At 38.6% G+C, this 22,537-nt stretch overlaps 1 protein-coding gene across 3 annotated transcripts in view; it reads right to left on the minus strand.

Annotated features, from left to right (window-relative positions):
- Fbxl4 (F box and leucine-rich-repeat gene 4) overlaps nt 1-22,537 on the minus strand; it is a 279,999-nt gene that overhangs the window by 59,739 nt on the left and 197,723 nt on the right. For all 3 annotated transcript variants that reach the window (XM_067137655.2, XM_067137656.2, XM_067137657.2), the window contains one exon: nt 19,640-19,801. In XM_067137655.2, the coding sequence (XP_066993756.2) occupies nt 19,640-19,801 (162 nt within the window). The remainder of the gene's footprint in view (nt 1-19,639; nt 19,802-22,537) is intronic.

Raw genomic sequence — 22,537 nt, forward strand, 5'->3', positions numbered from 1 at the left:
ACTACACCCCAAATTAATAAACATGATAAAATTGACTCTCACTAACACCAAATCAATAGTGGAGTTTAGGGGTGTAACATCAGAGACATTTGAAATTAAAACTGGACTACGGCAGGGAGATGGGCTCTCACCACTATTATTTAATTTTGCTCTAGAAATGGTAATGAGGGAATGGTTTAGGAAATGTCCCCCCGAAATAAAGATTGGCCAAAAAATCAAAACAAATTGCCTGGGTTTCGCTGACGACTTAGCATTATTAGCAATGGACATAAAAGAAGCAAAAACCCAGATATCAGAACTTCAAAACATTGCAAATAAAAATGGCCTCAAAATAGCATTTGAAAAAACAGAAATTATGCCTCAAAAACCAACACAACCAAAAGAAGTTACCATAAATGGTAATAAAATCAAAATAGTAACTCAATTTAAATATCTTGGAGAAGTAGTAACACATAACCTAAATGAAAAAATCTCAATCCAAACAAGAACAAATAGATTAGCTAAAGCACAAACATAAACATGGGATATCTACAGAAAGAAATGTCTATCAATAAATGCAAAAATAAAACACTACACACAGTTATAAAACCGGAAGCTACATATGCAGCAGAAACACTTTTTTCACCTGAATAAACAATCAAAGACCGACAGACTTCAGCAAACTGAAAGGAGGATTGGAAGAACCTGCATCAACAAAAACTACTAGAAAGATAGACAGTGGCGGTTAATACCTAACAAAGTCGTGTACAAAGAGCTAGAACCTATTACAGATACTATGCGTAAGAGGAGACTGGGATTCTTTGGACATATCATGAGGACGCAGGATTCAAGACTTCTCAAACAACTAGTACAACACAATCTCATCTCAAAAAATACCACAACAGGATGTAAATGGATCAGAGAAGTAAGAGAGGATCTGAAGGAAATAGGCCTTACAACAGAAGACATCATAAATAAGATAAAACTGAATACAAAACTCAAGAATACAAACCTCCACTTTACCCTTACACAAAACAAACAACACACATATTTTCAACTGAGGAAAGGGCACGAAGATCGGAGCGTCTGAAGAAGTACTAGGAGGACCGCAAAGCCCGAACAATCCCTTCAAAGAGACCTGAACGATGGACTGACTAAAGTGATCCTATGTGGTCATAAAAGAAGAATAAGAAGAAGGGAAAACTACCTGAAAAAGAAAACATATGGTAACAGAATTATACCTGAAGAAGAAACAATTTAATTAAAATAGAATTACGTGTTACATTCTTGAAGGAACATCATTAAATTCTATCAAATCACACTCAAAAATTTAGAAATGTATAAACATTTATGTTTATTTCAGTTTAAATCCTTAAAAACTTGAAATCTGGAACTTATCTCTCCACTCTAGTATACAACGCAAGTCGTTGCAAAACCACTGCTCTGTCACTGGCATGAGTCCAGCTGGCTAGTCAGTCCAGTGATCTTCCACCATGTAACGCTCCTTGCCGTGGCTAGGTCAATGACACACTATATTTTACTTTTAGGTGTTTTATTTTTAGTGCTCCCCTTTATTATTATTAATATTCATGGTTCATGGTGTGGGTTACTGTAGTCACATCCTAGTTTGTGAACCATGGGCAACTGCCCTTATACTCAGGCAGCTAGAACTATACAATCCACCGGTGGTCCGTAACCTGTTAGAGGAGAGATTCTCGCTTGGACTATGTGTAAGTAGGGTAGCATCCTGCTTCATGAATTTACCGAGCTCAAAACAATTTAAGCAAGCCTCGGACCAATGGGAGTAAAAGTCCCACTCCCATTTGATAGGTGAGGGACTTCTTGGAAACAACTTGGCAAACGAAATGGAATTTGATGGGAAGCTATCAATATTAATGGGGTTAATGGAAGAAAGAAAGTAGAACTGGCTGAGTCAGCAAAGAGGATGCATCTGGATGTTCTAGGAGTAAGTGATATACGAGTAAGGGGAGATAACAAGGAAGAGATAGGAGAATATAAAGTGTACTGGACGGGTGTTAGAAAGGGAAGGGCAGTGCATGGGGTAGGGTTGTTTATCAGGAATACCATTGCACGCAACATAGTTTCTGTTAGGCACGTAAATGAGTGAATGATGTGGGTAGATTTGGCAGTTGGAGGAATTAGGACAAGAACTGTCTCAGTGTATTCACCATGTGAGGGTGCAGATGAGGATGAAGTTGAAAGTTTTATGAAGCATTGAATGACTCGTGGTCAGGGTCAACAGCAAGGATAGAATAGTGCTAATGGGCGATTTCAATGTGAGAGTTGGAAACAGAACTGAAGGAAATGAAAGGGTGATTGGTAAATGTGGGGAAGATATGGAGGCTAATAGGAATGGAAAGAGTTTGCTAGACTTCTGTGCTAGTATGGGTTTAGCTGTTACGAATACATTCTTCAAGCATGAGGCTATTCACCGCTACACATGGGAGGCTAGGGGTACCAGATCCATAATAGACTATATCTTAACCAACTTCGAATTCAGGAAATCTGTTAGGAATGTACGAGTTTTCCGGGGATTTTTTTATGATACAAACAACTATCTGATCTGTAGTGAACTAAGTATCTCTAGACCTAGGGTAGAGAAAGTGAAATCTGTCTGCAAACGAATAAGGGTAGAAAATCTCCAGGACGAGGAAATTAGACAGAAGTACATGGATATGATTAGTGAGAAGTTTCGAACAGTAGACAGTAAGCAGGTTCAGGATATAGAAAGAGAATGGTGGCATACAGGGATGCTGCAGTAGAAACAGCACGGGAATGCCTAGGATCAACTGTGTGTAAAGATGGGAAAAGGCGAACATCTTGGTGGAATGATGAAGTGAGAGCAGCTTGTAAACGTAAACAGAAGGCTTATCAGAAATGGCTCCAAACAAGGGCTGATGCAGACAGGAATTTGTACGTAGATGACAGAAACAGAGCAAAACAAATAGTTGTTGAATCCAAAAAGAAGTCGTGGGAAGATTTTGGTAATAACCTGGAAAGGCTAGGTCCAGCAAGAGGGAAACCTTTCTGGACAGTAATAACGAATCTTAGGAAGGGAGGGAAAAAGGAAATGAACAGTGTTTTGAGTAATTCAGGTGAACTCTTAATAGATCCCAGGGAATCACTGGAGAGGTGGAGGGAATATTTTGAACAGCTTCTCAACGTAAAAGGAAATCTTCCTGGTGGTGTTGAGAACAGCCAAGCTCATGGGGAGGAGGAAAATGGTGTTGGTGAAATTAAGCTTGAGGAAGTGGAAAGGATGGTAAACAAACTCCACTGCCATAAAGTAGCAGGAATTGTTGAAATTAGACCTGAAATGGTGAAGTATAGTGGGAAGGCAGGGATGAAATGGTTTCACGGAGTAGTAAGATTAGCATGGAGTGTTGGTAAGGTACCTTCAGATTGGACAAAAGCAGTAATTGAACCTATCTATAAGCAAGGGAACAGGAAGGATTGCAACAACTATCGAGGTATCTCATTGATTAGTGTACCAGGCAAAGTATTTACTGGCATCTTGGAAGGGAGGGTGCGAACAGTCGTTGAGAGGAAGTTGTATGAAAACCAGTGTGGTTTCAGACCAGAGAGAGGCTGTCAGGATCAGATTTTCAGTATGCGCCAAGTAATTGAAAAATGCTACGAGAGGAGTAGGCAGTTGTGTTTATATTTTGTAGATCTAGAGAGAGCATATGATAGAGTACAGAGGGAAAAGATGTTTGTCATACTGGGGGATTACGGAATTAAAGGTAGATTATTGAAATCAATCAAAGGCATTTATGTTGATAATTGGGCTTCAGTGAGAATTGATGGTCAAATGAGTTCTTTGTTCAGGGTACTTACAGGGGTTAGAAGGCTGTAAAAATGAAATGGCGTATGGCTTTTAGTGCCGGGAGTGTCCGAGGACATGTTCGGCTTGCCAGGTGCAGGTCTTTCGATTTGACACCCGTAGGTGACCTGCGCGTCGTGGTGAGGATGAAATGATGATGAAGACGACACATACACCCAGCCCCAGTGCCAGTGAAATTAACCAATGATGGTTAAAATTCCCGACCCTGCCGGGAATCGAACCCGCCTCTGTGACCAAAGGCCAGCACGCTAACCATTTAGCCATGGAGCCGGGCAGAAGGCTGTAATCTTTCAGCTTTGCTGTTTGTAGTTTACTTGGATCATCTGCTGAAAGGTATAAAATAGCAGGGAGGGATTCAGTTATGTGGAAATGTAGTAAGCAGTCTGGCCCATGCTGACGACTTGGTCTTAATGACAGACTGTGCTGAAAGCCTGCAGTCTAATATCTTGCAACTTGAAAATAGGTGCAATGAGTATGGTATGAAAATTAGCCTTTCGAAGACTAAAATGATGTCAGTAGGTAAGAAATTCAGCAGAATTGAATGTCAGATCGGTGATACAAAGCTAGAACAGGTCGATAATTTCAAGTATTCAGGTTGTGTGTTCTCCCAGGATGGTAATATAGTAAGTGAGATTGAATCAAGGTGTAGTAAAGCTAATGCAGTGAGCTCGCAGTTGCGATCAACAGTATTCAGGAAGAAGGAAGTCAGGTCCCAGATGAAACTATCTTTACATCGGTCTGTTCTCAGGCCAACTTTGCTTCACGAGAGCGAAAGCTGGGTGGACTCAGGATATCCTATTCATAAGTTAGAAGTAACAGACTTGAAAGTAGCGAGAATGATTGCTGGTACAAACAGGTGGGAACAATGGCAGGAGGGTACTCGGAACGAGGAGATAAAGGCTAAGTTAGGAATGAACTCGGATGAAGCTGTACGCATAAACCGGCTTCGGTGGTGGGGCCATGTGAGGTGGATGAAGGAGGATAGGTTACCTAGGAGAATAATGGACTCTGTTATGGAGGGTAAGAGAAGTACAGTGGAACCTCGGATTGCGAGTAACTTGGTCTACAAGTGTTTTTGAAAGACGATCAAATATTTAAAATAAATTGTGACTTGATAAGCGAGTGAGGTTTTGCAATACGAGCGTCACGATTACGTACGTTTTCACCTCCCCCTGCCACTCTCTTTCCTGGGAAAGTGTGTGTAATCATTTCCCGTGCTGGACTTCAGTTGGCGTGCCTCGCTCGCATAGTCAACACCGTACGAGTGTACCTGTTTTGTTTCTGTCATCTGTGATATAATTGTTCTGCAACGATGGGCTCTGTGAACGAAAAGAAGGCTAAAAAGGAATTCGGTCAGAAGAAGGAGATTATTACAGTGGATGAATCTGTTCAATGACAATGCAATGTCACATTTTCGTGAAATCCTCAAAAAGAGGCAAAAGCAACAGTCATTGGATAGGTTCCTCGTTAAAGCTGCACGAAAAGAAAACACTTCCAATGAGCCAACCGATAGCAGTGATTCCGTTAGTGAAATTCGTGCTACACAGTAACTCTTCTCATGTCATCTCTCGCCTCCCTCACACCAACAATGATTCTATTGTAAGGTAAAGTGCAGTTTAATTGTTTTACATTATATTTTGTTTTAGAAATGTTATGCGAATAAATGTTTTTGTGTTGTGGACGAATCATCCGAGTTTCAATAGTTTCTTATGGGAAAATTTGCTTTGATATACGAGCGATTTGGATTACGAGCACGTTGCCAGAACGAATTATGCTCACAATCCAAGGTTCCACTGTAGAGGGAGACCAAGACGATGATGGTTAGACTCAGTTTCTAACGATTTAAAGATAAGAGGTATAGAACTAAATGAGGCCACAGCACTAGTTGCAAATAGAGGATTGTGGCGACTTTTAGTAAATTCACAGAGGCTTGCAGACTGAACGCTCAAAGGCATAACAGTCTTTAATGATAATGTATGTATTATTATTCTTGTTTCGTTATGCCCATTCATAGAGGGCGTTGAAACTTGTTCATAGGCCTTATGACTTTCACCTTCCCATTCTTCCATAATCTTTTCATGAGCTCACTGGGTTGCCTTTTCCATTCTTCTGACCACTTTGTACCAGTTTTGCTGCTATTTTCCACCATAAATGTGCGTTTATTGAGGTCCTGAAGACTTCACGATTTTTCATGATGTCTTCCCTGATATTCAATTCATTCAGGTCCCCCTCCTGTTTCCTCCTGCGCAGGAAACCTTCTTCATGGAAGACATAAAGCACATTTTTGATCTACCGGAAACGCATGCATATAAAAGAGATGGAAAAGAGCCGACGAGATACCCCAAGAAATAATGGAGACTGATGCAATGAAGTCAGAAATTTGGAAGGGACCGAATTTCAAACTTCGACATCTATATACACGATTTGCTGTCCGCGGGTTTCATGAAAGGATCTGCCAGAATGAGGCATTCCATGAACCCAAGGAGGATTGCGTCTGCAAGAAATGCAATAATCCATGCTCTAAATACCATTTAGTGGAATGTGTAAACAGACCTCAATCTCTAATCACAGAAATGACAGCGTGGTGATAATAAACTAATTAATTAATATATCCCCTTAAAAGCAAAACTGACCAAATTGTTGGGCAAAATCTCAACATCTCAAACACAAAATTTGTGGATAAAAAAAGAAATAAGATTTGCATATACATTTTAAACAACAAGAAATCAACAACAAAAAATGTTGTGCCTTCTCTTAAACCTAAGTAATTTCTGGTACCCATCGTAATGAACTTAGTACACTGATCATACGCATACCTATGTTAAAAATGAAACAATTAAAAAACAAGCAGTAATCAATAAAAAAATCAGTAGCGTAATCTAATCAATGATCAAACTAAGATCAACAACAACAAACACCTATGCAATCAAATTGGTTCTACTCAAGAGTAGTTAACGGATCCATTGCAACCTTTATAAAATAAAATAAAATAAAATTAAAAAAAAGCTGTTAGAAAAAGGCATGAAGTTTTATTGCCAAGTCACGGATATCAACAAAAGACAACTAATCATGGACAATGAAGTTGCATGCAACAACATAATCGCACAACATAGAGAAATAATTTAAAATATGGCAAAAAATGAAGCATCAAAATAATCAAACTAGAAAACTCGGCAAACCAACCAAATATAAACTCACAGCTTGTTACTATAAAGTATTAAAAGTAAAATCTCTCTCTAAATCATTAGACTCATGACTGTGTATCGTGACCCAAGGACTTTGTTGCTTTTCCCATAAGTTGATGCCATTTGCTGCAATCTAAAATTAAAATAAAAAGTGATAATTTAATAGCTACAAAAGCAGATAAAGTGAACACAACAGTCATATTCAGAAAATATGAATACGTTCAAAGAAACTAACGATTTCAACAGCAGCCATCCAACGAATACATTTCAAAGCGGCATAAAACAAGCATTCAAATAACATGATTTAATCATTACCAGAGAAGAAAAACATATCATCACAAACCCCACAGTCTCAACACTATTTAAAAAAAAAATGTTATTGGCTTTACGTCCCACTAACTACCTTTTTACCATTTCGGAGATGCCGACTTGCCGGTATTTAGTCTCACAGTTCTTTTACGGGCCAGTAAATCTACCGACACAAGGCTGATGTATTCAACCACCTGCCATGGTGGGGTCAGAAGGCCAGCGCCTCAACCATCTGAGCCACTCAGCCTGGCAATCTCAAAACTAAGAGCACTCCCCAAAATATACAAGGACACATGTCCCATCAGACCAATTTTACTTCGATTTCAAAAAAACAAACCAAGTTATAATGTAAACAAATGTTAAAAGAAAAGATAAAAATTAAAAATATACGTCAATTAAAAACACATCAGAACTAATGAAAAAATAAAATAAGCTGAACATGAAAGAAAGCATAGGAATGATATCTTTTGACATAACCAACATGTACACTAACATACCAACAGAGGAGTTGGTTAAAATTATAGAAAAAACATTTACAAGAAACAGTAGAAACAATCAATCTGTTAAAAACAACCTTAAATCAAAACACATTTATGTTTAACAAAATATATTCATAAAAAGAAGGATTAGCCATGGGCTCACAATTATTGGGAATAATAGCAAACATATTCTTAACACGTTCAGTGCCGAGCCGATTGTAGCACACTCTTCCACGGGTGCCAGGCATGAATTTCAATAGTATTCCGCTGGTGCCATTGTTATTTATATAATCTTGGGATATATTAATATGATGTACTAAGTAAACTTTATCTCATCATACCAAGGTCATGTGTGATGCCATATGGTGTCACATCAATTTTTACAAAGCATAAATTATAGCATGATGCCATATGGTGTCACAATATTTTTTGATGCTTTATATGGAATGTACAATACAAATTTCAAATACATCAAATTTATGGGCTAATTCAAACTAACACAGTATTTATGAAAATCTACTGAAATGACAAAACAAGTACTTTTATTACATTACATATTGTTACCCCCCTGTGGGTGGGGGATGCAGATGAAGAATACACCCCCAGTATACTCTGCCTGTCGTAAGAGGCGACTAAAATGGGAGACCTAGGCACAGACACAGATTGTGGTTTGATACCATGTGTTGGACACCCTGTGAATGGCTGTGTACACCATTTGCACCAGCACAGTCCCCACCTATAATATCACTATCAGTATCGCTATCGTCTTCGGCATCACTTGATACATCCGTCATGCTGTCAGTGCAGTCATCATCACTAGCGTTATATTCACTGTCATCAACACTTACATCTTTCTCTCCATCAGAATCCATCAGTAATTCACTAATATCCAATTCACTAATTCTCTTCTTGGTAAGTTGCTTACCATATCCACCAAGAATATTACCAATATCTTCCATTCTTTATATTTTTGCACAACAATACAAACTGAATGATAATTCGCACGTAAATGAGGAAAAAACAATGCCTTTCACTTGTGAGAATGACCAGTGGCCAGTCAGTGATTTTGGAAGAATGCTGTGGCACCGCATAGTGGCACATAGTAGCAATACATAACTGAAATAGACCCTGTAGTTCGCTCTTCATGTAGTACCAATATTACACACATAGATGTCACAGCTGATTTTTTACAATGCATTGGCCCAAACTCTGCTGTGCTGCCACATGGTGTAACGCCAACCCTGATTTCAAGACCTGTGTGCAGCTATACGGCGTCACGCCATCTTAAATTTGAAGACCAGCGTGACACTATATGGTGTCACGTGGCACCCAATGTGTTAAACAGCATTGAGGGCAAACTCTTAACCGACCAACACGCCAAAAGAATAATGCACTGGAGCAGATAATATGCGTGTACGATAATGACATCACAAATGCAGAACATTTACTAGACACACTAAACTCTTTACACAAAGCAATCAAGTTCACAACGGAACCAGAAACAAATGGGATATAATGATCAGTAGAAGTCAAGATAAACTGTCTTACAAGATACACAGTAAACAAACGCGAATATCACACACAATAGACATCGATTCTTATCACCCAACTTCACACAAATAAACAGGATTGAACATGATGATACACAGAGCTATAACTGTACCAATGAGCCAAACTGATTTTAACTTATCGATATTTGTTTTACGTTGCACCGACACAAATAGGTCTTATGGCAACAATGGGATAGGAAAAGCCTGGGAGGGGGAAGGAAGCAGCCGTGGCCTTAATTAAGGTACAGCCCCAGCATTTGCCTGGTGCGAAAATGGGAAACCACGGAAAACCATCTTCTGGGCTGCCAACAGTGGGGATCGAACCCACTATCTCCCGGATGCAAGCTCACAGCTGCGCGCCCCTAACCACACGGCCAACTCGCCCGGTAAGCTGATTTTAACAACAAAATACAAATAATAAAAGAAATTGTAGTACAAAACAACCATCTTCCCAACACAGTAGACTGGCTACTAAAAAACAACAGAAAAACATAAGCAAACCCCTATCCAAAAACGATAAACATATGGTTCTTAACTTTGTGAATAAAAATACCTACAAAATAGCTAACATGTTCAAAAAGAAGAATTTAAAAGAGCATTCAGAGCAAAATAACACATTAAAAAAAACAAATTGATAAATGTAATCTGAAATAACAAGGAACTACTGAAGATCAGGTGTATGCTCCAGAGACAAGATGTAGCATGGAAGAAAAAGAAGAGTTTCTCAATGAAGTGGAAACACATATTGCTGGAGATAGGATCATGATAATGGGATATCTGAATGCTCAAGTGGAAACTAACGGAATGGGATATGAGAATGTTCTGGGCCCACATGGCGACAGAAATGAAGATGGAGAGAAACTGTTGTACTTTTGTATCAGAAAAAACCTGATGATAAAGAACACACGGTTTATCAAGAGGAACAGTCATAAGATCAGCCGATATAGTTGGGATGGACAGTATGGAACACTCATCGATTTTATAACAATAGACCAAGAATGGGGAAGATACGTCATGAATATGAAGATAATCCCCAGTGAAAGTATAAAAGAATGGCATTCCAAGATTGTATAAAAAGGAAGTTGCCTAACACGGAAATACAAAGTGGAGAAGAAGAGAGGGACAATTTAAGACAGATATTTGTGGAAGCAGCAATTGAGGTCTGCGGAAAAACAAAAGCAAAGGTTAAGGGAAAGGAGACACGGTGGTGGACAGACAAAATAAAAAAAGAAATAAAAGAAAGGAACAAGGTGAAGAAAGAAATGGATACGGAAAAGCAAAAAATATATCAGAGGGATGAGAATAAGATAGAAAGGTTACATGTGGAATACAAAAGATTAAAACTACAAGTAAAGAGGAGTATCAAGGAAGAAAAGGAGAAATGTTGAGGAGAGTTTACGAACAAAATTGAGCAAGATAGTCAAGGAAATCAGAATACAGAGTAATAAAATCAAAAAGAATAAACCAAGAAAAAAATCAAGGCATTAAAGAGAGAAGATGGATCCATAGTACATGAACAAAAAGGGTCTTCAGAAGATGATGGCAAAGTATTTTGAAAAACTTTATAATGAGGATGACTGCTCAGAGAATGAAGGAGATAAGAAAATGGAAAATGGAAAACGGAAGAAAGAAGAGAACCTGATAACATGGTTGGAACTTGAAAGGGCAGTGACAGTAATGACCAAAGTTAAAGCAAGTTGAAAAGACTAATTCAATGCTTATATGATTAAGGCAGCAGGAAGCATTGGACTACAGTGGCTATACCGAGCCCTCAATACCATATGGAAGGACTAGCAACTACCTGCGGCCTTACTCGCGCAGATTTTTAATTGGATCAAAGTAATTGTTCCTCATCATTGTACTAAGACATTATCTGAAAATTCCTAAACTATAAAAACTCACCCAAAAATTGAGTTTCATTTACCCCAGAAATTCTTTGCAATCCATGTTTGTGATATTACCTTTTTGGGCTAAGACGACCATGCGACATAGAAATGTACATGTGAGAAAGTCTTCTCTCACGTCGAAATAATAAATGCATGTTTCTTTATTTTTAAAGGAGATTCCAAGTATCTATTCCCACATCTGTAACATCTTCAGTTTTTGAGATATACATAAGTATCCCCATAAAAAGAATTCAATCCCTTGAACAGTCCTACCTCCACCCCCATTTATGTGTATTTTTCGAAAACAAAAATACATGTTTCTTTATTTTTAAAGGAGATTCCCGTCTGTAACATCTTCAGTTTTTAAGATATAAGTATCCTCATAAAAAAATAATTCAACTATTTTTCACTTCTTTTCACCTCCCGGTAAGTGCCTCCTCCGGAAATAAAAAGGTACATGTTCCTGTATTTTTAAAGGACTTTCAATATACCAAGTTTTTTGTCTCTAACATGTTAAGTTTTTGACATATAATGTAGACATACTGGTACTCATTTAAATAATTTACCCGCTTTTCCTATTCCTTTCAGCCTCTTAACTGGATTTTTCCGAAAACAAACATATACGTGTTTCAATATTTTAAAAGTAGATCCAAATACAAGTTTTCATGTCTTCTGTACATCTGTAACACCTTCAGTTTTTGAGATAAATGTATGCTCATAAAAATAATTCAACTTCTTCTTCTTCTTCTTCTTCTTCTTCTTCTTCTTCTTCTTCTTCTTCTTCTTCTTCTTCTTCTTCTTCTTCTTCTTCTTCTTCCTCTTTCCACCCCTCTCCCGCCTTAAGTGGACTTTCCAAAAAGAAAAAAAAGTATTTATTTTGAAAGGAAATTCAAAATACCAACTTCCACATCTGTAACAGCTTCAGTTTTTAAGTATCCTCATAATCCTCATAAACATATTGCAAATCCTTATTTACTTATTTTCAACCCCACACCCCTTACGTCAATTTTCCAAAAGAAAAACAAATGCATGTTTCTTTATTTTTAAAGGAGATTCCAAATGCTAATTTTCACGATGTAACATCTTCAGTTTTTGAGATATAAGTATCCCCATGAAAGTAATTCAACTCCTTTTTCACCCCCCCCCCCCCCTCCCATCTATTAAGTTGATTCCCGCCTTCCCTAAAGTGTTTGTTTCTTTATTTTTAAAGGAGATTCCAAATGCCAATTTTCACGTCGTTAACATCTTTAATTTTTGAGATATAACTATCCTCATACAAAGAATTGAACTAATTTTTCAATTCATTCACCCCCCTTAAGTGGATTTTCCAAAGACAAAAGAACATGTGTTTCTTTACTTTGAAAGAAGATTCCAAATACAAATGTTCATGCCTCTAACATCTTCAGTTTCTGAGATATAAGTATCCTCATAAAAAGAATTCAAATCCTGTTTCACCCCAGCCCGTTAACTTGATTCCCCCCCCCCCAATGCGTGTTTCTTTATTTTTAAAGGAGATTCCAAATACAAATTTCACGTGTGTAACATCTTTAGTTTTTGAGATATATGTATATCCTCATACAAATAATTCAAATAATTTTTCAATTAATTCACCCCCCGCCCCAAGTGGATTTTCCAGACAAAAATTACGTGTTTCTTTGAAGGAAAATTCCAAATACAAATGTTCATGTCTGTAGCATCTTCAGTTTCTGAGACATAAGTATCCTCATGACAAGAATTCAACTCCCTTTTCACTCCACCCCCGCCCGTTAAGTTGGTTTCACCCCACCCAAAAAAAAATGCGTTTTTCTTTATTTTTCAAGGAGATTCCAAATACCAGTTTCCATGTTTGTAACCTTTAATTTTGAGATATAAGTTTCTCCATAAAAAGAATTCAATTTTTTCACTTCCTTTCACACTCCCCACTTAAGTGAATTTTCCAAAATTAAACAGTACCTGTTTCTTTAAAAAGAGCTTCAAATATGAATTATCATGACTTGTAACATCTTCAGTTTTTGAGATATATGTATTCTCGTAAAAGGAATTCATCTCCGTTTTCATCGCCCCCAACTACCAAGTTGATTCCCCCCTCCACCGATATGAGTGTTTCTTTATTTTTAAAGAAGATTCCAAATAACCAATTTTCACGTTTGAAACATCTTTAGATTTTTTGGTATAAATATATCTTCTTGCTTCCGAATTTGGCCAACTGTGGACTGCGTGAAACTTAATGCTTTCTGGCCAGTCTTCTTCTTTTCTCTTCCCAGAACTTCTTCATTCGTTCACTCCTTATTTTTCTCTGCTCCTCAGATATTACAAATTTGGGCCTATTCCTCCGCTGCTCTTCATGTAATTTGTGGTCATCTACTCAAGTTCTGAACTTCTTTCTGTTAAGGATCAATTCTGGTGTTATTTTAATTTCTTCTGTGTCCTTCTTAACCTCCTCCACCCATTTCGTTGTCCTCCTCAATCCAATTATATATTTAAATATTCTTCTAGTCAGGAGGTTGTTATTCATTTTGACGAGATGTCTGTAAAATTTCAGTCTTCGTTTTCGCATTGTGTCCATGATCTTTTCGGAATACTTGTAGAGATCCTCATTTCTCCTTTTCCTCCATGCACCATCCGTCGTTTTCTGAGGTCCAAGAATTTTCCTCAGAATTTCCCTTTCCTTCTCAATTTCTTTCAGTTCCCCTTTTTTATTTAATATAAGGCATTCTGAACCGTACAGCCCCTCTGGTTTTAATTTTTAATTAATTTAATTTTAATTAATGTTTAATTTTGGCATCATAGGATATTGCCTGTTTATTGTACCTGTTCTGTGTCAGTCTGTAGACCAGTTCCAATTTTCTAGCTCTTTCCTTGTTTGCCTCCTTGTCCAGTCCATTGGGTTGGATCAGTTCTACCAAATACTTAAACTTTTCTACTCTTCTAACCTTTCCGCACTTCACTTCCATGCTTTTCTCTCCCTGATGTCGGTATTCCATGTACTTCGTCTTTTCGTAGGAGACTTTATGAGACCTGTTTTCTTTGCAATGTCATGAAGAAGCTCCAGCATCCTCTCTGTTTTGAGCTAAGAGAGCAAGATCATCAGCAAAAGCCAGACATTTAATTTCCCAGTTTCGTCCCTTGCACCCAAGATGAATTCCCTGTATGCCTTCTACTTTCAGAGAGTTTTCCCATTTTCTTATGATTTTGTCCAATACAATGTTAAACAGGATGGGTGATAATCCATCTCTTTGTCTGACTCCTGTCTTTATTTGGAATGGATCAGAGATTTCTCCAGCAAATTTAATTTTTGAGATGGTGTCTGTCAGGGTTTGTTTTATTATTTCTCTCGTTTTCCTGTTGATTCCAAACTCTTCTAGGACATTAAATAATGTCTGTCTATCAATTGAGTCATATGCTTTTTGGAAATCGACAAAGATTACCACTGTGTTCTGGCCCCTCAATGCTCTAGTCCTTAGAATACACTTGAGGTTGAATATCTGTTCTGTACACGACCTCCCTTTCCTGAAACTTGCTTGGTATTCTCCAATGAGGGAGTCTATGTTCTTCGACCCTGTTCAGTAGCACTTTGGAGAATATTTTGTACACGACTGAAAGTAAAGAGATACCTCTGTAGTTATTAATATCCATTTGACTGCCTTTCTTGTGGAGTGGGTGGATAAGTGCACATTTCCAATTGTTCGGAATCCTTTCAGTTTTCCAAATCTCTTTTATGAGGTGATGTATTCTTTCTGCAGCCACTTCTTCTCCGATCTTCCACTTTCTGCCACAATGCCATCTTCCCCTGGTGCTTTGTTGTTTTTAAGCTCTCTGATTATACATTTTATCTCATCTAGACTTGGTGGTTTGGAATTTGCGTTCTCATTGGATAGTTTCAGGACAAGCAATCTGTCATGCGGTTCTTCACAGTTGAGCAGCGTTTGGAAGTAGTCAGCCAGGAGCTGGCAGTTTTATTTATCATTTGTAGCTATGCTACCGTCTGTTCGCCTGAAGCACAGATTTGGTGGTGTGTATCCCTTTAGGTCTTCTTTGAAGGTTTTGTAGAACTCCCTGGTGTTGTTCCTTTTAAATTCTTCTATCTTCTCTATCCTATTCCTGTCATATTTTCTCTTCTCTGTTCTTATGATCCTAGCTGTTCTCTTCCTTGCTTCCTTGAAGTTTTCCAAGTTCTCGCTGTTGCTATTCAAATGCCATCTCTTCCAGGCCTTTAGTCTACTTTCTAATGCATCGTCACATTTTTCGTTCCACCGTCAATGTTTCCGCTTCCTTGGAGGATTTCCCAAACCTTCAGCAGCTTTATTCATGGAATCTCTGATTTCATCCCAGTTGGTCATCCTTAGTTTGGAGAGGTTCTGTTGGTATTCCAATTTATTCTGCTCCAGAGTCTCTATACTGATCCTGGGCTTCCTTTGCTGTCTTGGTTTAAATCTATTCGGCTGGAATCTTACTTTTATCTCAGAGAGATAGTGATCCGAATCAATGTTCAGGATTTTCCTTACTTTGACATTTAGGATTTCTTTCTGGTTTCGTGCTGTTATTGCAACATGGTCAATCTGAAATTCACCCAACATTGTATTAGGAGAGATCCAGGTTTTCTTCTCTTTTGGAAGAGCTTTGAAATATGTGGACATGAGTTTCAGGTTGAATTGTCTACAGAAGTCAATCAGTCTTTCACCATTTCTGTTCGTTCTTCTGTGTGCTGGGTAATCTCCCATGACTTTTCTATGTTTCTTTTCTTTGCCTATCTGAGCGTTGAAGTCTCCGACCAAAACCTTTACATGATGTGGAATTTTGAAAGTTATATCTTCAAGAGTTTCCCAAAATTCATCCACCTTTTTTGGACGTTTCCTGTTATCTTCATTTATAGGGACATGTGCGTTAATGATTGTGTAAGCTTTGTTGCCAGATCTAAAGGAGAATTGAGAGCCACTCTGTTGGTGAGGTGAAGTTTATGACGGACTCAGTAATGCACCTTTTGACTACAAAGGTCGTTCCTAGAATTGGTATGTTAGAGTTGTTTCTTATTGCAGGCTTTCCTTTATAGATTCTGAAACCGTCTGACTCGAATGAATTTTCGTCCAGAAATCTCGTCTCTTGTACCGCTAATATGCAGATATCCCGTTCCTTTATAATACTGGTAAGTTGTTTTAATTTCCCGGTCTGTAGAAGAGTGTTAATGTTCACTGTTTCCAAAAGGTGTTTTTTCTTGGGTCGAATCTTCTGCATTGAAGTTCTGGGAAGCTCCGACTCTTAGTATATATATATATACATATATATACACACACACATACAAATAATTCAACTAGTTTTTCAATTCCTTTCGTCAAGGGTTTTTCTGAAAAAGGAGATTACGAATACAAATTTTCACGTCTGCAAAATGTTAAGTTTTTGAGATATACTGTAGATATGCTAATTTTAAAAATTCACCCCCTTTTTAAGTTCCCTTCAAGTGGATTTTCTGAAAAAATATTTGTTTCTTTCTTTTACAGGAAATTCCAAATAGGAGTTTTCAAATCTGTAATATTTTACATGTCTGAGATAATTTGCAGATATAGTCTCTTTAAGAATTCACCCCGTTTGTCACTCAGGACAGGACAGGACAGGACAGGACAGGACATGTTATTTTACACATATAGATGAAAGGATACCTGAAGATTGGCAACAAGGAAGCATTGTACCAATGTTCAAAAAAGGAAATAGGAAGAAATGTGAAAATTATAGAAAATTAAGGAGGTATAACCCTATTATCACATGGGCTAAAAATAATGGAGAAAGTCATAGAAAAGAGAACGAGGGATATAACAGAAACACAGTTAGAGGAAAAACAATATGGCTTTAGACCAAATAGATCAACAATATACTTGATATTTACAGTGCGAACAATAATGGAAAAACATCTGGAAAGGAACAAGGAAATCATCTTTGTATTTTTGGATTTGGAAAAAGCTTATGATACAGTTAAGAGAAAACATGTATGGGAATGCCTAACTGAAAAGGAATGTACCAACATCATTAATTAACAAGATAAAAATGTTGTATCATGAGAGTAAAAGCAGTGTACAAGTGGGGAGTGGTGACTTGGAAACATTTTATACAAAAAGAGGTCTAAAGCAAGAAAGTGCACTGTCGCCATTATTGTTTATTATATAGATGGATGAAATCATAAAAAGTGTAAAACAGAGTATCAGTAGTGATGAAGTGAATGCTTTGGTATTTGTAGATGATGTGGTGATTTGGGAAAAGGGAGAAAAGGAAGTATAAAAGGAGACTGGATGTTTGGAATGAAAATCCGAAGGAGTTTGGAATTGTAATTAGTAAAAAGAAAACTGTAGTCATGCATTTTGTAAAAGAGAAAAAGAGAAGCCAAGTGAACATAGACAGAGAACGGTTAGAGAATGCAGAACATTTTACATATCTGGGTAGTATTATTAATGGAAGTAATGAAATCAACCCTGAAATTAATAACAGATTAAGTAAAGGTACAACATTTTATCATCAGTCAGAGAGCTTTTATGAGATGACAAAGTACCCAAGAGAAAGAAATTAACATTATATAACATTATATAAACAGTATTTCATACCAATTGTAACATACGGACTAGAAACGCTTGTAACTAATAAGAGATGAGATAGTAAGATCCAAGCAGTAAAAATAAAATCTTTAAGAACATCGGTTAAAAAGACAGGAAGAAATAGAATTCAAAATATTAAAATCATAGAAGTGCTAAATATAGAACCGTTAGTACAGAACATACAGAATGAGTAAGTTACTTTACTACAAAGGTGGATCAAATATAAACGGGAATTTGAATGTACCGCTGCTGTTAGTAATAATTCTGAGGCGGGGCTTTGCCAGGATGTTAGTGGAGGTGTGTGGAGAAGGGGATTGCGCGTGTGAACGACGGTTGAAAGCTGGGCTGCTTCAGTACACCACAAGTGAGCAAGATGTGCACATGTCTGTTGAACAAGGCGCCATTATCAAATTTCTCGCAAAAGAGGACACCAAAACTTCCGAAATTTTGAGACAGCTCCGTGGACAATTTGGGGAAGAAACACTTTTGCAGACTCAAGTGTATGAGTGGGCTAAAAAATTTGTAGCAGGAAAACAAGCTGCGGAAAATGAACCTCATGAAAGGAGACCATGGACAAGAATCACTGCAGCCAACATTGTTGCCATTCGTGACATTGTTGGTGAATATCAGAGTTTAAAATTTTGCGAATTGTTTTAGCCGTAGGAATAAGTTACGGAAGTGTTAAAACAATCATCCAAGATGAACTACATTTCAGAAATTTGTCTGCCAGGTGGGTTCCTCATCTCCTCAACCAGGAACAAAAACTTTACGCCAGTAAGTTTGTCAGAGACTCCTGCATCGCTATGAGGAAAGAGAGGATTTCTAGCATCATGTTGTGACTTGTGATGAAACTTGGGTGCATCATTACACCCCAGAGTCAAAGCAAGCAAGCATGGAGTGGCGTGAAGAGACAAGGCAGGTCCAGTCAAGGCCAAAACATGCACATCTGCTGGAAAGGTGCTTGCAACCGTTTTCTGGGACTCTGCGGGCATTTTTCTGGTGATTTTCTTCATGAACAAACGACAATTAATGCAACCTATTATTGTCACCTTTTGGATGAAGCAAAAGCTGTGTACCACTCAATAGCTGCAGTTACTTAAGTACGGCCAGTATCCAGTATTCGGGAGATAGTAGGTTCGAACCCCACTGTCGGCAGCCCTGAAAATGGTTTTCCGTGGTTTCCCATTTTCACACCAGGCAAATGCTGGGGCTGTACCTTAATTAAGGACACGGCCGCTTCCTTCCCACTCCTAGCCCTTTCCTGTCCCATCATCGCCATAAGACCTACCTGTGTCGGTGCGATGTAAAGCAAAAAAAAAAGCGGCACCGGCAACTGATCCGAAAAGTCATTCTTCTCCATGACAATGCAAAGCCGCATAATGCTGCTTTAACGCGGGAAAAAACTTGAGGAAATTCACTGGACACCTCTGGAACACCCTCCGTACAGTCCAGATTTATTGCGCTGCGACTACCATTTGTTTGGACCACTCAAGCAAGACCTAGGAGGGCAGCGGTTTGAAGATAATGCAAGTGTCGAAGATTTCGTGCGCAACTGGCTCTGCACACGTCCCTCTTCTTTCTATCAGGACGACATCAAAAACTTACCAATCCGATGGAGAAAATGTGTATCAAAGGCTATGTAGAAGTGATCTCTGTATGTGTACTTTTTTTTTTTTTGGTTGATGCAATAAATTTTTAAAAAATAATTGTTTATTTTTGATCCATCCTTGCATCTCAAGAGAATGACGACATGCAATCTACACACTACAACTTCTGGCTAGTAAATGTGTATTATGGTACATAAATACCTATATTTAAATGTTTCAGGTGTCTTGAATTTTGTAGAATATCTTGAAGAGGACCCAATTCAATTAATGTTCTGTACAAATCCAAATACAGAAGACCATCTAAACAAGAGAGTGCTTGAAAACCAGGTCCCCGAATTTCACTGCAGTTGCGCAGGGCCAGTTCTAAACATTCAAAAAAAAAAATATGCAGAATTATCATATATTACAACTTCATAAGTCCATATATTGATATACTGATCCAGTGATAAATTTGTTACGACAAATTATATTAAATTCACTACAGATTTTGTTTTCTCATACTCTGAGGAAAAAAGAAACATTCACTACAGATTTTGTTTTCTCATACTCTGAGGAAAAAAGAAACTATTTTCTGATGCAATCATCTTATAATGTGAGTATTATGGGACAATGTCAGGGCAAGAATGGGGATGTGATACAGAAGCTAACAAGAATGGGAAAAGTTTATTAGATTTTTGTGCTGGTATGGGATCTATTCTTCAAAATTCATCATTCAATTGGAAAAATATTCTTACCTAAGTTATACAATGAAACATCTCTAATATGGATACTGATTGGGTGCAATAATATGACAGTATCTGGGAGGTATCCGTTAATGCGAGGGGATGCTTACATAAGCAAAACATATCCTTCGCAATGCACATATGAAAATGAAATGGCGTATGGCTCTTAGTGCCGGGAGTGTCTGAAGACATGTTCGACTCGCTAGGTGAAGGTCTTTTGATTTGACTCCCGTAGGCGACCTGCATGTCGTGATGAGGATGGAATGATGATGAAGATGACACACACCCAGCCCCCATGCCAGTGAAATTAACCGATAATGGTTAATATTCCCGGCCCTGCCGGGAAGCGAACCCGGGACCCCTGTGTCCAAAGGCCAGCACGCTAAACACGCTCGTTGTTTAAAGGGGCCTAACATCTAAGGTCATCGGTCTGTAATGGTACGAGATGGACGACATGATATGATAATTAAAGTTTAAAATGTATCCAATGACTAGAATTTAAAACAAAGGTTGATGAACAATGATTGCGAGTTTAAAATAATCAGTGGATCTATTTTGCAATGCGTTAGTTTCGATAAAATGATAGATGATAGATTATGATAGAATAAGATATTGCCTTAAAATGCAATAATATATCATGCAAATTAATATTTTTAAAAACACAAACTAAAACAAAGTCAATTTAATAAAACATAGTCAACAATAATAGAAAGATTAATACTAAACACTACGTGTGTAGAAGATAAAACAAACCAGTATCCCTCATAAAACGGATGGTGAGGTCTGCTGACTGCTTGTCATCTCGTAGGACTAAGGAGATGGTACCCGGGAGTTTCAGATTACGGCACGGATCGGCCAGGTCCACGCACTCTGCAAGGATGTGTACTACGGTAAGATGAACGCCACAAGTACAGACTGGAGGGATTTTCGTTTCAGTAAAAAGGAGTGCGTTACGATGCTGTGGCCGATCTGAAGATAACATAATATCACTGCTTCCCTCTGAGAAGTCCGAAAGGAAGTTCTCCATACCTTAGTTGCTCCTTTTATCGCTCTCAGCTTATTTGGAAGTGGAGTGGCAGGCCACATCAGTTGCTGGAACCTTCTAAAGCAACAGAGGCAATGTAACAGCCTCCTTGGCAGCCTTATCAGCTAACTTCTTTCTCTCTACATACAAGTGGCTTGGCAGCCACATAAACGTGATTCTGGAGCCAGCATCCAAGCACCCGGCCAACAGGTCCTGGATCCGCTGCATCAGAGGGTGCCGTCGGAAACATGTATCAATAGACTGTAGCGAGCTCAAGGAGTTGGTTCACAGCAGAAAGTGCTGGCGCTCATCGGGGGTGTGTACCACATAGCTTCACAGATAACATAGAGCTCTGCTGTGTACACAATACAGACTTCTGGTCAAGGAAAAAAAAAAAAAACCCTGTTATGGTCGACAACGAACGCACAGCCAACTTTTGTTTCTGCCCTCGAACCATCCGTGTTAACGATGACTGAATCTGGAGACCGGCCAACAACGGAGAGAAAGAGCCTCTGATAAATCGAGGGGTGGTTGTTTTTCTTTAGGCCAGTGTGTAGATCCAGGATTATTTCAGGTCGTTGTATTATCCACGACGGTACCCCACTTGGTTGTCGGACAAAACAGGGAACTGAAGGTACTTCAAACAATCTGTGACTGCTATCCAATCGTATTCCAACCGGCCACGTTGCTCGAGGATAAGCAGCGTACAGCCGACGGTTTCCATTGTGGGATACTTAAGGATAGCTTGGGTGAAGTGGCATCTGCGGCAAATTTGCAGCATTTGCTGATGCCTCAAGTGTAAAGGCTGCACACCAGATTCAGCGAGCAGGCTAGCAATGGGGCTTGTACGAAAAGCTCCCGTTGCCAACCTAACCCCACTGTGGTGGATGGTGGTGATTATTGTTTTAAGAGGAAGTACAACTAGGCAACCATCCTCTATATAACACTAATCAGAGGGAAAATATGGAAGGGATCCGACACTTCGAAAAATGAAGATATTGGCCAAAGGAAGACAAGGGCCACGAAGGGCATGAAAATGAAAGACTCCCTAGCCCTCGCAAACCTAATAGCATCGGGGTCGGAAAAGAACAAGAGTTGACCAAGGGAGGTCGGACAGGATAGATGAAAGTGAGGAGCCTGGAAGCAATGCCAGGACTCAGCTGAGGGCCCCGTGGTCGCCAACCCACGCTCCATAGTTCAGAGCCCTTGGGGCCTCTTTTAGTCGCCTCTTATGACAGACAGAGGATACCGTGGGTGTTATTCTACCGCCCCCACCCACAGGGGTCCACTGTGGTGGATGCTACTCAGTTTCCCAAAAACAAAAAAAAAAGCTTTGCCTTGCTGATCCATATG

Source organism: Anabrus simplex, chromosome 1 (assembly GCF_040414725.1).
Source record: "Anabrus simplex isolate iqAnaSimp1 chromosome 1, ASM4041472v1, whole genome shotgun sequence".
In the NCBI taxonomy this organism is placed as follows: Eukaryota; Metazoa; Arthropoda; class Insecta; order Orthoptera; family Tettigoniidae; genus Anabrus; species Anabrus simplex.